Genomic DNA, 15,281 nt, shown 5'->3' with positions numbered 1-15,281 from the left:
TGCGAAGCCAACGCCCGTCACATGCGCAGTAGAGCAAGACTTCATTTTTTGCGCGTGCGTGCAGGCGCGTCCCTGCTCCTCTGACCCTGGTAAGCATGCGCACTTAGTAGCCTGCGAGCCTCTTACGCCTGCGCTGTAAGGTTTTTCCGTCAGTTCTGCCCCCACCCTTACAATAGTCCGTTCGTTCTCTCGAAGCCAGTGTCGTGTTTGAGTGGTTCGCTCGCGATTCGTGTCTCTGGCTGGCGCGCGGAGGGAACAGAGGTGGAGCCGCACGTGATCAGCAACCGCGGCCCCGGTTGGAAATCGAGAGTGCGGAGCGGTTGGTTCCGGCTTGGACCAGTTGGGGCTGGTTTTCTCCGCGCAAGCGCAGCCTAGCCTGGTTAGAGTGGAGGGAAGGGCGATGGCGGCGGACGGTATCCCTGGAGTGGATCTGGCTGGGATGGTGGCTGAAACGCGGGGGGAACCTCCGGGCACCTCCGTTCCTGCATCTACGACCGTTTCCTCGCCCCGAAGTGAGTCGCCCCCTACAAGAACGGACCCCTCGGGCCCAGAAGCGGTTCCCGAGAGTGGCTCCGGAGCTGTGGGCAATGCGGGAGCACGGCGATTCCTCTGCGGCGTTGTGGAAGGTAATGGAAAAGAGCTCGGAAACGGGTGGGACCCGGGGCTGGTCACCAGAAAGAGCGCTGAAAAAGGAGACCCGCCATTTAAACAAAGCGTTGTTTCCACCACCACCTCTCTCGCCTTCCTTACTCTTCACCTCTTTGTGTAGCGCCTGACTCCGCCCAGCAGGAAAATCTGGCGGAGGAGGAGAAGGAGGAGGTGGTTTTCACTTGGCTCCTTCTTCTCATCCCATCCCCGTTTAGTTGATCGAACTTGGCCGAAGCCCCATGACTAACATGCCGCCGGGCGTAAAATGAAGCCTTTAAAAGAAGTGTCCCGGGTTGAATTGTTTGCGAAGCGCTTTTTGTGTATAAGGGTTTGTTTTTTTCTAGAAAAAAGGTTACAGCAATATAGATCAGATCAGTTTTTGAACTTCTAGATTAGGTTCTAAATTAGTGTTGGGCGCAAGGATGAAAAGCAAAACTAATATAGAGGTAGGTGCATCCTCTAGTCTGAAGATTGTAATTATCTGAGCTGCAAGCTTTCTGGGAATATTTAGCGGATTGTTTCCACTAGGCTATAGTGTTAACTATATAAACACGTTAGATGCGGGCAGGTTTGTGCTCACCTAGGATGCCCTATGAGACCTGATATAAAATCTTAGATTGATAAGGCTCGTTCTCTCAGACTTTTTCCTAAGCAAAGGTGATGAATAATCATCTATGTGTTTGTTTTAACCAATTGCTAATACTACTGAGAATTTCTTATTTGAATTCTAAAATATTTGTATAGTATTTATATTTTGTTATCTTTGTGGGGTTTTTTGCCTTTAAAGCAATAACTTTAAAATGACAATCTCAAGGTGTTTTCATTGGATATGTGAAACATAATTAGTTATTTTACGATGTAATTACTAGAATTACTTTTGCCTACAAAAATAGATTACTACAGGTTTAGGAAATATTTTGCTTAGGTACTGTACCATTTTCTATTCTAGAGCGAGCCTAAAACACATAGCTAAGAATGTCATTCAAATCTTGGATTGGTTTTCTTTCTAGTAACCACATTGGCTGCAGTTGCAGTTTGTTTTATTGGCTTGCGCTATAGCAGAATATTTGTATCAGAACAAAGAAACACGGTGATATATAAACATGAAAAATAAGTTTGTGTTCAATTATTGTAGTATGGTTAATATGGGGGAAGATGCATCTAGGTTAATAATTGCCTTGTGCAATATTCAGGAATGGAATAGAATTTGGATGATTAGCAGATATTTCTAGATGTGCAGTTAATACATCAATCCCAGTATATTTCAAACTATATTGAAAACACTATTAACAATTGAAACTGTAATATAGTTAAATTTATAATTGAATATGCTTATTCAATTGCATGTGTGCTAAAGCATAGGAAACTGGAATGCAATGCATAGATCTAATCCCTCCCCCTGCCTTTTTAGAATAAACTTTTGATAATAATGACAGATTGATGGTTTTGACAACTTGAAAGGAGTATAACAGTTTCCCATGCTGGCAATTGTTGAAAGTTTGTGCTTATAACAATAGGAAAGATTTCAGTCTATTTTAATATAAACATTCTGTATTATAAGTAGCATTTATTCTGAACTACGCTAGGATGATTTTATAAACAATTGAAGAAAAATATAGTATAGATTTATATAACGGCCATTAAAAGGAAAGGTGGTAAATAATAAAAACACTTTTTTTTGGTTGATGAGCTGATATATATAGAAATAGATGTTCCTCCCAGTTTTGGGAGATGGAGTTGTCTCTTTAGCTATTTGGATTGAGCATCTTATGGTTGGTGATTACCATCTTATTTTTTCAATATTCACATTATTGAGATTAGTACTCAAAAAGAGACTTATTGAAGTAAACTGTCTCATGGATCCAGTCAGGACAAAATACAATACCTGAAGAAGCATAATCTGTGGTTTTGGAATCACAGAGAAGATACTCTTCCACTTTCACCTCAGCGGACCCTGGCAATGCTAGAGGCTTCCATCTTTAATGGATGTGTGCTAGAAGACTTAGTATCAAAATAAGATCAGAACAAGAGAGATTATGTAATCTCTGAGAGTTATATCAAGACTTGTAACAATGTTATGTTAAAATTTTGACTCATTCTTTCTAGCATAGTAGCCACATGGAGGTTTGGGAGATGTTGTTATGGTAACTAATACCAATGTCATTAATGCATTAGAACAGATTTTCAGATAGACATTATTTCAAAAGCTTATTCATTTTTATTCAAATATATTGGGACAAATCCTGGTGTATAATTTTTATACAGGAAAAGTTGGAGGATGTTCTTATATAATGATACTAATTTATATAAATTAATTATCCAGTGCCTCTTAAAGTATTAAACCCTACTATTAGTGTATTCCTGAACTGTATGTGCAATGTTACAATAATCTTGAATCTGAGGCTACTGTTGGAAGATCACGTGGCAGCTCTGTATTCCTTCATATACCCTGCAGGTGGCCCTAAGGTGTTTAGAAAGTACTGTACAGGTAATGCAAAATATGGCAGTTATACTGTTGACTAATATGTATTTTACAGGTGTGAAACAGTTTTGAATTAGCCTTATTCCAAGTTTCCTTTGAGCTCAATTCATTTATAAAAGTGTAAACTGCTTAGGGCAAAACTAACTGAATGTCTTCTACTTTTTAAATGAATCTTCCCATAATTTTTGAGTGCTATTTATTCATTTTTTTAAAATGCTAAACATCTTCAAGCTGCCTTTATCTTTCCAAGGTAAAATTAATAAAAAAGCTGGGTGACTAGGGGCCATCACACATTGTCATCCCAACTCACCTCATAGAGTTGATGTGAGGAAAATAGAAGGAAGAAGTATTATGGATGCTGCCTTACTTTTATGGTAATAAAGGGTAGATAAAAAATAAATAATAATCCTAATAAACAAATAAAACTAAAAAGTAATTTAGCAATCTAATAAAATACCCAGAGACAAATGAATCATTTAACTTTTTTAAAAAAAACCTGAAATGATGCAATCTTTTAGATTCTAGTTAATACATTTCTAAAACAGGCTGCTATTGCTACAGAAAATCTTTATCTCACCCATCTTAAGTACTTCATAGTATGGATTTGTGAGAAGGAATACTCTTGTGAATCTTAAACCATTGGTAAGTAATATGGATGAAGCAGTCTTTCAAATAACAATTCAAAAAACCTTCAATAATAATTCTTACACTTTTGACAATTCAGATGATATAGTAAAAAACCAATTATGTGATCCTGATCAAACTAGAAGCTTTGCATTCATACAACATATTAAAACGTTTTTGCCAGATACACTTGGGTAACTGAAGTTAAGATCAAACATCTTTAAATAAAGTACTTATTTATCATAGAATCATAAGGGAAAATAATTCTTGGCTCCTTTTCTAATCTAAATCCTTTTAAGTAGCATTTAATCTAGGAGAATTCCTAAATTCCACTCTTGTTCTTCAAAGTAGTACACTCCATCTACTGTTACATCTGTTCACATAGGATATCTGTTTCAACTATTTCTCACAGGTGCAGAAATTAGGTAGGCAAGACAAGATTATAAATGCTATTTTATATGAATATTATGAAAACAAGCATTTGGTCAAAGCTTTCTGTTGTGGAAGTTCATTATTTCAAAATAATTTTAATACTTAAATTTATACCTTCAATATTTTTTACAGGTTTTTATGGAAGACCTTGGATTATGGAACAGAGAAAGGAGCTTTTTAGAAGGTATATGACATCATGCTTGTTCTGCAGTTTTATGCTATGTAATTATTTGGTTGTCCTTTAAAAATGCAATTAAAGCATAGATTTAAAGAATCAAATAATTAACAGTAAGTTATTGCAAAATTCTGTAATTCATGCCTTTCTTAATTTCCAAAAAACTTATAAATGGATGTTACTTTATGATTAATAAATCAGTTATTTGTGGTTTAAAAGCTTAGAACTGCTTTTACTTTTTCTTCCCTTAATTTCTTTTAAAAAGCAGGTTCCAGCTAATAAAGTTAGGGCAATATTGTACCTTATGCTTCAGGATTGTATTTCACATTCCATTGGTTCCAAGTGGTTTGGAGAAATTGGGGCAATTCTGTTAATATTAGGGACATGATTTTGAATGAAGATCCACAAATAAATTTATTTGTGGTCATCACAAATAAATGACCATTAGCAATATCAGCAGTAAAAACATGAACTTTACCAGGCAGGAACAGGAATATCTGAGAAATAAATAAAGGGATTGCATATGCCATCCTTCATTGATGTGATAGACATTTTTCATTACCTCTATCCACAATAAATATCCTTGAGGGCATTCTGCTGAAATAGAATTTAATTCAGCTATGCGTCTTTTTTTTAGCAACTCTTTACATAAACTTTACCATAAGGTTATCATAATGTAAGCATCAATATGCTAAATTGGTTGCAGAAATGTCTGTTAGGAACAGAGTTCTTTCTTTACAATATTAAATATATGGGCTGGCAATGCTGCCAGATTGGAATGACTCAATAATCTGAAATATGAATAATATCAGTAATCTGAAGTGACATCTATTCTCCAGAATGCATTTATTCAACTCCAATTTATAAACTGTCTACATATTCTTGACTGCTATTAATCACATTGTTCTAGCTTTTAAATGAGTCACTTTAATATTCAGTGAAGGTTCCTTTTGAAACTAATTTTCAACCTATTTCAAAAAGCTGGTTGTTGGTTTTTAAAGTTGAAGAGGGTTGTGCACAGGAGATGCACTCACAATCTGACAGAGTTGGAGAGCTTGTGGAAGGAAGAGTAGGCAAAGATTCCCAAGGCAAGATAGGCTTCTACCCCAAAACACTGAATGCTGTCATAAAATCAAAAGGTACTTCAACGAAGTGTTAAGTTTAAGGATGCAATCACGGTATTGTAAGATTTTTATTTTACCTCTAAAAGATTTTCAATTTGTTTTTCAATTGAATTGTTCAGCTTATCTGTTATATTAAAGGTGGAAAAAATTCTGAAGTGGTTTATCTTGGTATAATTTTTTTACATCTCAAAAATCTTGTATTAACAAAGGTGTGTAGACTTTTATATCCACTGTTTAGTATTGTATAAATTATTACAACTGGTAGTGTACAATTCAGCATAGTTGATGTGCAGTTACATTCTCATCTTTATACATTTTTAAAAAATCTTTTAACCTTATAGACTTCAGAAATGGGGACTAAATACATACCTATATGCTCCGAAAGATGACTACAAGCATCGTATGTTTTGGCGAGAAATGTATTCTGTAGAGGAAGCTGGTAATTAACCTCTTTGTATTTCAAAAGTTATTGATTAAGAAGTGATAATGAAAGAACAGTGTTGTCTTACTGCAAATGAAAATTATTTATAGGTAGTCCTCAACTTTTAATAGCAATTTTCACTGGGATTACCATTTACTAAACAATGGGATCGTAAAGTATGTTGTCATGTAACCGTGCAGCTTAAGGATGGCAATTCTGGCAGTCCCAGTTGCCATTGTTAAATGAAGAGTGTGCATGTTCGCAAATGAGGACCTCATGTGACCACAATTTCCAACTTCCTGAGTGCTGTTCTAAGCTGACCCTGCTTGTGGGAAAGCAGCAGACAATGTTGAAAATGCAGTTACATGACAGCTAGGATGCTAGCTACATTGGCTGGAACATACCATTTCCTACAGTATTTCTCCTCTCCTTTTACAGTATTTCTCCTCCCCAGGACTAGGATAGCCAGCTCACAGCTGCTATCTGACTGACAAGACTCTAGTAATCAGTTTTTACGCCTTTGGCTTTTGTTTGCCTCCTAACAATTTTAGAGAAATGAGGAACTGATTTCTCTACTCCCCTGCCCTTTGGAATATTCACCCTTGTAATGATAGAAGGCAATCTTTCCTGTGCCTGACCCATTCGCCCACCACCACCACCACCAAGCAGAAAGATTGGAAAGGGAGAGATTACAATAGAATGAGCAGGCACACAGAGGGAAATACATTGGGCTGTATGTGTAGTGCACTTATGACTCCCAGCCCTGAGTGTGCTTGGGGCTTTTGGACCATTGCGTTCATTTTGATGTGTATTCCCTAATGGGTGCCTGCTTACTGTTGTAATCCCTTCCTCTCCAATCTATCTGCTGTTTAAAAGGGGTGGTGGTGGTTCAGGTATAGGACAGTGCATACTGACAAATGGCAATCACAGGAGTAAAGGTGTTGCAAAGGTTATAAATGCAGGCATTGGTCATAAAGTTATTTTTTTTAGCACTGGAATAACTTTGAAAAGTTACTGAAAGAGGCAGTCTGTAAGTAAACTAGCTGTGTTAAATGGCTGCAAACACTCCATTGAGTCACTAATACAGTGATGGTGAACCTTTTGAGTGTGCGTGTCAAAAATTCAGAAAATGTCTGGTCACTCTGCTGGTGTGTCATCCCATCCCCCAGCAAAAGAGAAACCTATCCATGTGAGTGAACCCAAAGATCTGCATACCTCTTGTTTTCAAGTGATGCTCTCATTCTGTTGACAGTCCCTTATGGTCTTCTAGAGGCAGCATCAGGTTGCATGAGGCCTTCTTGAAGCGGCTGTAGAGAATGGTCTTCTGCGGCCTTTGCAGCCTCGAAAAATAGTGGGAAAAGCACGTCCTGTTCGATTTTTCAGAAGAACACTGGTGTGTCACCTATGTCATAGGTTCACTATCACTGCACGAGTACAATATCTGCAACCCTGAAAAACAGCATTATGTTGTCCTGTGCTTGACAGTAGCACAGGACAACATAATGCTGTTTTTCAGGGTTGCTGTTTTCTTTATATTAGTTGATTTCAAATTAGCTAATGAAGCAATCACAGTACTATTCCAAACCCAATCTAATAGAATATAGAAACCTCAAAATACTGAAACTCATTTGACATACTAGTTCAGTTAAATTCACTAACAGTTCACTGGGACCTGAATGAGACTCCTCCTTTCAGGATGTATAGCAGAAACAATAATGCAACAATGAAAAACTCATCCTTTTAATGTAATCAAAGTTACCTACATAAGTCAAATTTAATAATTAAATTCATCTGTACATTTAAAAAACTTACATCAAAATCCTATTAAGTGGGTTATATATTGCAATACAAAAGAACTACAAAGTACAATTAATTACTTGCAAGATTTCCTTCAACACAACAGATACCTGCTCAATTTCATCAGAAAGTTATTTACCTAATGAATGTAACACAGAAATCATACTTCATCAAAAGGATTATCCTGTCTTACATCAAAGATGTTTCAGTATCTACCAAGAGGATTCTCCAGTCATTTGTAATCTCTAGCTTAATATTCTTTGTAAACCCCAATTATTATCTTTCTTAATCATTTTTAAAATGCATAAAAATAAAACCAGTTACCTACAATTCATGGTAATATATTCAACATGATGTATATAATATACTTAAATGCATTATATGCAGATAGATAGATAGATAGATAGATAGATAGATAGACAGACATAATATATTTAATTTTTAATTTGATAAAATAAATTAACGTATGGTCAATTCTTGTTAAAATAATTGGTTTCTATTTCTAGAACAGCTCATGACTCTGATTGCAGCAGCTCAAGAATATGAGATAGAATTTATTTATGCCATTTCCCCTGGACTTGATATTACTTTCTCAAACCCTAAAGAAGTATCTACATTGAAACGCAAGCTAGATCAGGTATTGATCATTTGTGCATATTATGTTGTTTAAAATGTTAAGGAGATCACAATTTAAGTGTAATTATAGTATAACTATTCACAGGAAGCATTGTTTGAAATACTGGGCACTATTTTGTTAACTTGCAATATGGATTATTGTTAATACTAATACTAATTATAATAATATTATAGTTGCCCTGGGAAGCAGTATAAATTAAATAAACAACTTATTGGTTGTGGCCTAGGCCTATTGTTGCAGCAGTGTAAATCTATTATGAATCAAATAATTAGAACAATTGTAGTTAGTTTTATAGCTAACAGACTTTAAATTTATTATATATACTCATTAAATAGTATCAAGCAATATTTACTTCTGGTTTTGTTTCATGTGCACATGTTTTTCAGAACTTTTTGTACTACAGATGTTGAGTTACAACTGTAATGGAGCAATACCCATCATGGTTGTAACTCCTGATAGTTGTAGATTGGGTGACTTGTGTAACCAACCTGATTTTGAGGCCTTTTAGTAGCAGTTGTTAAGCGAACACCATTTGCTGGTTTTACCAAAAATTGGAAGTAAAACATGGTCACATAACTATGGATGTTGCAAATGGTTGTAAATGTGGCCTGGTTTCTGAGCGCCTGAAGCACAGTCATGTGACTGAGGGGGCCCTAACCATTGTAACTTGGAATATGGGTCATAAATACCCTGGGTGGGGGGATTTGTTGTAACTTCGGTGTTTGCTAAGTGACCAGTTGTAAGTCAAGGACTAATTGTATTTGCTTACCTCAGAGTTTTTGTAATGATAAAATTGAGGAAGAAAAGCAGGATACGATATTTGATGTATACAGTGATATAACAAAGCCATATAGTGTTATCTCTAGACAATATTTCTCTATAAATACATTTCAAAAGATTCTGTTTGAAAAATAAAATATTAATAATGTACTGAAGGAAATGGTCAGCCTCAGTACAGTTGATTTTGTAAAAATGCAACATCAATATCATTTAGTGGTTAGATCTGGAGAATTTTGTGAATTATTCAAATTGATTTTCAAAATCAGGCTATAACTGAGAAATAGTTTACAAGGTTAATGAACTGTTTTTAGTAAATATACATAAATCCAGTATCATTATTACTAAAAGTGCTTCTTTGATTTCTGAAGGAAATAGAAACATTTGATTGCAATTGTAGACTTTATATGTACATGCACTCTTTTGTTCCTTAATGAATACTGAACTTGATGAAACATAGGAGTTGCTTAAGCGGAAATACTGTGTTTTGCATGAAATGGGGTGGAATACAATAATGTGTGTATTCTCATTATTCTGATTTTCTTCTCTTCCTTTATTCTTCCTGTGTAAATCTATGTGCAATTGAAATGGGAAAAAAAGTATTGGCTAGAGGGTGAGGTTTTTTTACCTGAACTATAGAGCTAAAAATAAAATAAATCACCTTTGGAATAGGTTTGCTAATTCTTCAGTGCTCAGAATTTTGTTTTTCTTTTAGGTTTCTCAGTTTGGTTGCAAATGTTTTGCATTATTGTTTGATGACATTGATCACAATATGTGTGCAGCAGATAAAGAAGTGTTCAGCTCCTTTGCCCATGCTCAGGTTTCAATCACCAATGAAATCTATCAGTATCTAGGAGAACCAGAAACATTCCTCTTCTGCCCCACAGGTAAGCTGCTAAGTTAAATTCTGAATCATAGGAAAGACAACTCCCTTTTAGGAGGGTGCAGCAAGCAGAGCTCCACCTGAACTCTGTGACCAGTTTGCAGGATTCCTTGCTGATAGTCATTCAGGTGGGCAGTCTCTTGATTCTTCACGGACAGATTCTGTAGTGATGAGGACAGCACCTTGACATGTTACTTGGAAGTCATGTTAGCCAATGGACTCAAAGAAAGTGAAGACGGTGCTCTCATACATACTCAACCACTTGTTACTTGGATTCCTTTCCTGGTTCCTTCATGGGTCTTATAGATGGATTATTAATATCTCATTTCTAGAGCAATGTAATCTGCAAACAATGCTTGGTTGCTTGTTATTGTGCATCTCTGAGAGTCTTGTAATTGCAGTTTGTAGAAATATGGTAATACAATAAAATAAATAAATAATAGAATAGCCAATTACTCTGTTGTATTTAAACTTTTTAATCTGTTTTGGGAGACATTTATGTTGTTGATAGATGGTTACTTTATAAAATCACAGCTTTTTGTTTCTACGTCTTTGATTAATGTTAGAAACATACAATGTGTAATGAGAATGACATCTCCCCTAACGTTGAATCCCAAATAGGGGGCAAAGATCTTTTCTCTGTTCACTCCAGTAACTATATTCATCAACTGAACTTTCGGAAGACATCGACAACAAAGTTTACAAAGAGCAGATAATCTCTAATGCTATCAAAGTTCCTATGGAAGGACTTTTATTATGGTATAATTTGTATGAAAGGCTAGTTATCCACTAAGGATGGAGCAGAAAACAGGCATGTTAAAGACTCCTACATCTTGGAAAGTAGCCTGTCTTGACCCAGCTTTGCATTCCGATAACAAGGAGAGGCCTTCTTTCGTCTCAATTTCATTTCAGTCAATAGGAAGTAACAAGAAGCAGAAGATCCAATGGAGCAGCAGCTTCATTAGTCTCTAAAGTAGATGGTAAAATTGTTTGTTTTTCTCTCTTTACTTTCTCCCCTTTTAGCCTGGATGGCTCCTCTTCCTTCTCTTTTTGCTGTACTTTTCTGCCAGAGATCCTATATGAAATCACATATGGTGTGTCTATTTCAACAGTAGAACCGCAAGAGAGCTTCGTCAATTGTGGCATGATAGAAAGGATCCGTCCAGTAGGCCATGGAGTCACCTTTAGCCATCCTTTAGAAGTTCCACATAGCTGTAGACTGATATGATATGAGGCATAGAGGCAGTGGTATGTTGGTTGAAGCCTGAACGTCATTAATTCCAGTAGCCTATTCAATATATATCACAAAGGGGATAATAAATGATTCTACACCCCATAAAAGAGATCTAAGCCCACCTTCACCCCTGACATCCATTGGCACCTATCTGGTGCCAATATGCCTTGACAGTAGATATGATTCTTGTGTATAGGTAGCATGGAATAAACTCAGTGCTTTTGATCTCTGAACTGGCTCCTGGTTTGTTGCGCCTGACAGTGCTTCAGGGTTTGGATCTTTTGGTTCTCTTATTATCTACATGAAACCACTGGTTGAGGTCATTTGCCAGCACAGGGTGTGCTCCCATCAGTATGCTGATTTTTAGCTGGGCAAGAGATGTTTCATTTCCGATTCAGTGGTGGAAAGTTTGGATAGGAATTAGCCAGTTCCAATTCAACCCTAGCAAGACTGTCATTTGGGGGTGTCTCTCCCCCCCCCCCCCCAGATGGCAGTGGGGGAAGACCTTGAACATTGTACCTTTTGTGACAGATAGGCCTATTTCTGGACTGGGAGGCCTTGGTCACTTCCCAGTGGGACTACTAAGCTGCTCTTGAAGACCACCCAGAAGTTAAAATCGATCCAATGGTGTGCCCAGTGTTGAGTGTCCTTCAGTTTGCCCATATCACATTTTTGCATAAGCCTCTGCTGCTTCCCACTTACTTTTCAGATACAGTTTATAGTAGTGATTATTACATTTAAAGCTCTACATTGCACATGGCCACATTATTTCTAGGACTGCCTCTTCATGAGTATACTGGCCTTCCCATTAGGTTAGATAGGATGGATGTATTCAAGGTCCCTTTCCTTAAATCTGTTGGGACCTATGAAGCAAGCCTTTTCCAAAAGAGCCCTTGACCTATGGAACGTCTTCCCCCTGGGATCCAGCAATTCCCCCCCCCCCCCTTTTAGCATTCTGAAAATCTGTTAAAGGGGGGGAGGGGGGAGAGAAAAAAAGCTTTTCCCACAGGCATTGCATAAGGTGAGATTGGGACCTGAGGATTGTGTTTTTTGTTGGATTGGAGATCATTGGTTAGATGCCAGATTTTTGGTTTTGTACTGTTTGTATTTTTATTCTTGTCAGCCACCCGGAGTTATGTTGGGTTATATTTCACAGGATGGGTGGACATATACATTGTCTAATGAATGAATGATTTTTTTTCACTCCATAATTCATTGGATTTTAGCAAATTTATAAACAAATGTAGAAAAGATAAAGTGACTAGACGAGTATTTTTAATTTTGAAATTCCCTTTCAGCCTATAAAGTTACAGAGAGCACAACTGATGATAAAACATCTTTGACTATACTATATGACATTGTATTACTGTTGTAAAATTAATGCAGCTACTAATTATAAAATTGGATATATGCTTGATATCGCTTGTTCCGGGAATAGTTTTTCGCATCTTCATATTTTTCTTAGAATTCAGAAAAAACTATTGCAAGTTTGAAAGCATAAAATATTTTTTTCTTGAAATATTTATTGTTTTTGTGTTTTCTGGAACAGAATTGACAGAACTATCAAATTGTAATTTAGATAATTATAAATTACCTAAATTTATATCTACTCTGGAAAGATTAAAAAATGTGGAGTAAGTGAACATCTTTCTCGTGTGCAAGAACCATTCAAAACTTGTGCATAGAATATTTTGCATATCCTTATTTTTAACTCTGAAAGCTAATTTTTTTGATTTGAAAAATTCTGAGAATAAACTTCTGGATTCTCTTAAAACTGTAAAATAATAGCCACAAAGTCTAGTCTGTTCCTGCAATGGGTTTTCAATCCATTCAAAATACAATAGTGATACTTATTTTTTTTGTCTGTATATTATTTTTATTTGTTTATTTATTAAATTTATATGCCGCTCATCTTGCAATTTGATTATATTATAAATATTTTAGGAAATATTAAGATATAAATACAGAGTTCATATATCTGGTTTCCAATACCTACAGTAATTCTCTTGGCAGGATATCTATCAGTACCTGAAAGTACTCTGCCTGTTTTGGGCTTTCAACTTAAAAATGTTTTTTTTCCCTTTCTTCCAGAATATTGTGGCACTTTTTGTTATCCAAATGTTGCTCAGTCTCCTTACTTGCGAACTGTAGGAGAAAAACTGCTACCAGCAATTGATGTATTATGGACAGGTGAGAATCAGTATTCTGCTCTAATTTGAGCAAGGATCAGCAGCTTAATGTAGCCTTTTTAAATGAAAGTTTTAGTGCAATTTTTAAATGTTATTATTTTTGAATAAATTATGTCCGCATTTTTTTAATCCACCTATTTCCATTTTAGGTCCCAAAGTAGTATCTAAAGACATTTCAGTGGAGTCTATTGAAGAGGTTTCAAAAATAATTCGCAGAGCTCCTGTTATCTGGGACAACATTCATGCTAATGACTATGATCAGAAAAGACTGTTCCTTGGGCCGTATAAAGGCCGATCAACAGAACTCATTCCACGCTTAAAAGGGGTCCTGACTAATCCGAACTGTGAATTTGAAGCTAATTTTGTTGCAATTCACACGCTTGCAACTTGGTACAAATCCAACATGAATGGAGTGAGGAAAGATGTTGTGATGAGTGAGTTGATTGAATGGATAATGCATACTGTCTTATGTAATAATGTTTATGTATCTAATTTATATAGCTGCCCATCTCACCAAAAGCAACTCTGAATGGCATACAAGACTTATAGGAAGATTTACATTCAAATCAAATGGCTTTCTTTAGGAAATAAGATGCATTATCTAACATGAAAACATATTGTTTGTTGGCAAGGAAAATTTTGCAGTTAACATTTTAAAAGGTTGTTAACTTTGAAATGTTGACGGCTATGGTAAAGAGTGAAATGCAATGATCAGAAACCACCCAGATAATGCTGAATTAAACATGTAACATGACTTCGGCTTACTGGCTTAAAATTGTAGCTGACATCTGGAATATGGTGGCTCCCCAGAGCTGATATTAGTGAAGCGAAATTTCAAGCATGTTGACAAAAAAGAATAATGAAAGGGGAAAATAAACACATAAAAGAAAATAATAGAGTCAGTGTTATTAGTGAACATGATTACAGTTTCGATACCTGTTTCTTTATCAGATCAATCATTTGACAGAGATGCAGATTAAAAAAACTTAGACTTTTAATGTCCAGTTGGGATTTCTTACTAAAGAGATCGGTAGTTGATTTTTTTATGTAAAACACCCAAATTCTATCTATTCTGGAATTATTAATTAGGAACAAATTTTATCTGGCTGCTGACGGACTGCCTTGCATAGCCAGTTTTAATAACTTTAAAAGTCAAACTGTAGAACAATTGCAAATTATGTTACTTTAATGCAGAATTATATTAATCTTCTTAAAATGGCAGGTGGGATTAATGATCAAAGGAGTTCTATTTAAATGCAAACACAGCAATTTTGATTGTAGCTTTCACCATTTAATATGCTGTTTCCTATGTTTTTTTCTTCAGCTGACACTGAAGACAGTACAGTATCAATCCAGATTAAACTAGAAAATGAAGGAAGTGATGAAGATATTGAAACAGATGTTCTTTATAGCCCACAGATGGCTTTGAAGTTATCATTAACAGAATGGCTGCAGGAATTCGCAGTCCCCCATCAATATAGCAGTAAGAAAGATTTATAGCTTTGTTTCAGCTTTAAACTTAAATGGAATGAAGAATGTTCTTCAAATGAACAGCGACTTTCATGTGTGTTACTGTAATTTGTTAGCATTTACAAAACACTTTGAACTCAACAGAGGATAAGATGTGCTGTATTGTGCGTACTCTGTTCTTAATAATATCCAAAACTTAACTTTTTCAAGCCACTGAGGCATAAAGACTCGATTTAAAAGCTTATGTCAGTGCTGCCATGTCCTAGACTTAGTTGGGAATGTGGAGGCAAAAGAGATTCAATTAAGCAAATTTTATTCCTAAGAAAAAGATTTCTTTCTGTCTGGTACATTTTTTTGACAGATTTGTAAACTGCCTTTTCCTCCAAAA

General features: G+C 35.9%; 1 protein-coding gene across 1 annotated transcript in view; it reads left to right on the top strand.

The window, feature by feature from the left end:
* Window positions 1–108: 108 nt before the first annotated feature.
* Window positions 109–15,281, top strand: part of OGA (O-GlcNAcase) — a 33,573-nt gene continuing 18,400 nt past the window's right edge. The window contains exons 1-8 of the mRNA XM_026701167.2: window positions 109–626; window positions 4,319–4,370; window positions 5,827–5,924; window positions 8,210–8,340; window positions 9,833–10,004; window positions 13,326–13,424; window positions 13,573–13,857; window positions 14,748–14,906. Coding sequence (XP_026556952.1) covers window positions 401–626; window positions 4,319–4,370; window positions 5,827–5,924; window positions 8,210–8,340; window positions 9,833–10,004; window positions 13,326–13,424; window positions 13,573–13,857; window positions 14,748–14,906 — 1,222 coding nt within the window. The 5' untranslated portion in view covers window positions 109–400. The remainder of the gene's footprint in view (window positions 627–4,318; window positions 4,371–5,826; window positions 5,925–8,209; window positions 8,341–9,832; window positions 10,005–13,325; window positions 13,425–13,572; window positions 13,858–14,747; window positions 14,907–15,281) is intronic.

The sequence above is a fragment of the Pseudonaja textilis genome, chromosome 4 (assembly GCF_049901715.1).
Source record: "Pseudonaja textilis isolate UNSWEBS1 chromosome 4, rPseTex1.2, whole genome shotgun sequence".
NCBI classification, from domain to species: Eukaryota; Metazoa; Chordata; class Lepidosauria; order Squamata; family Elapidae; genus Pseudonaja; species Pseudonaja textilis.
This window is presented reverse-complemented; position numbering and strand designations above follow the sequence as displayed.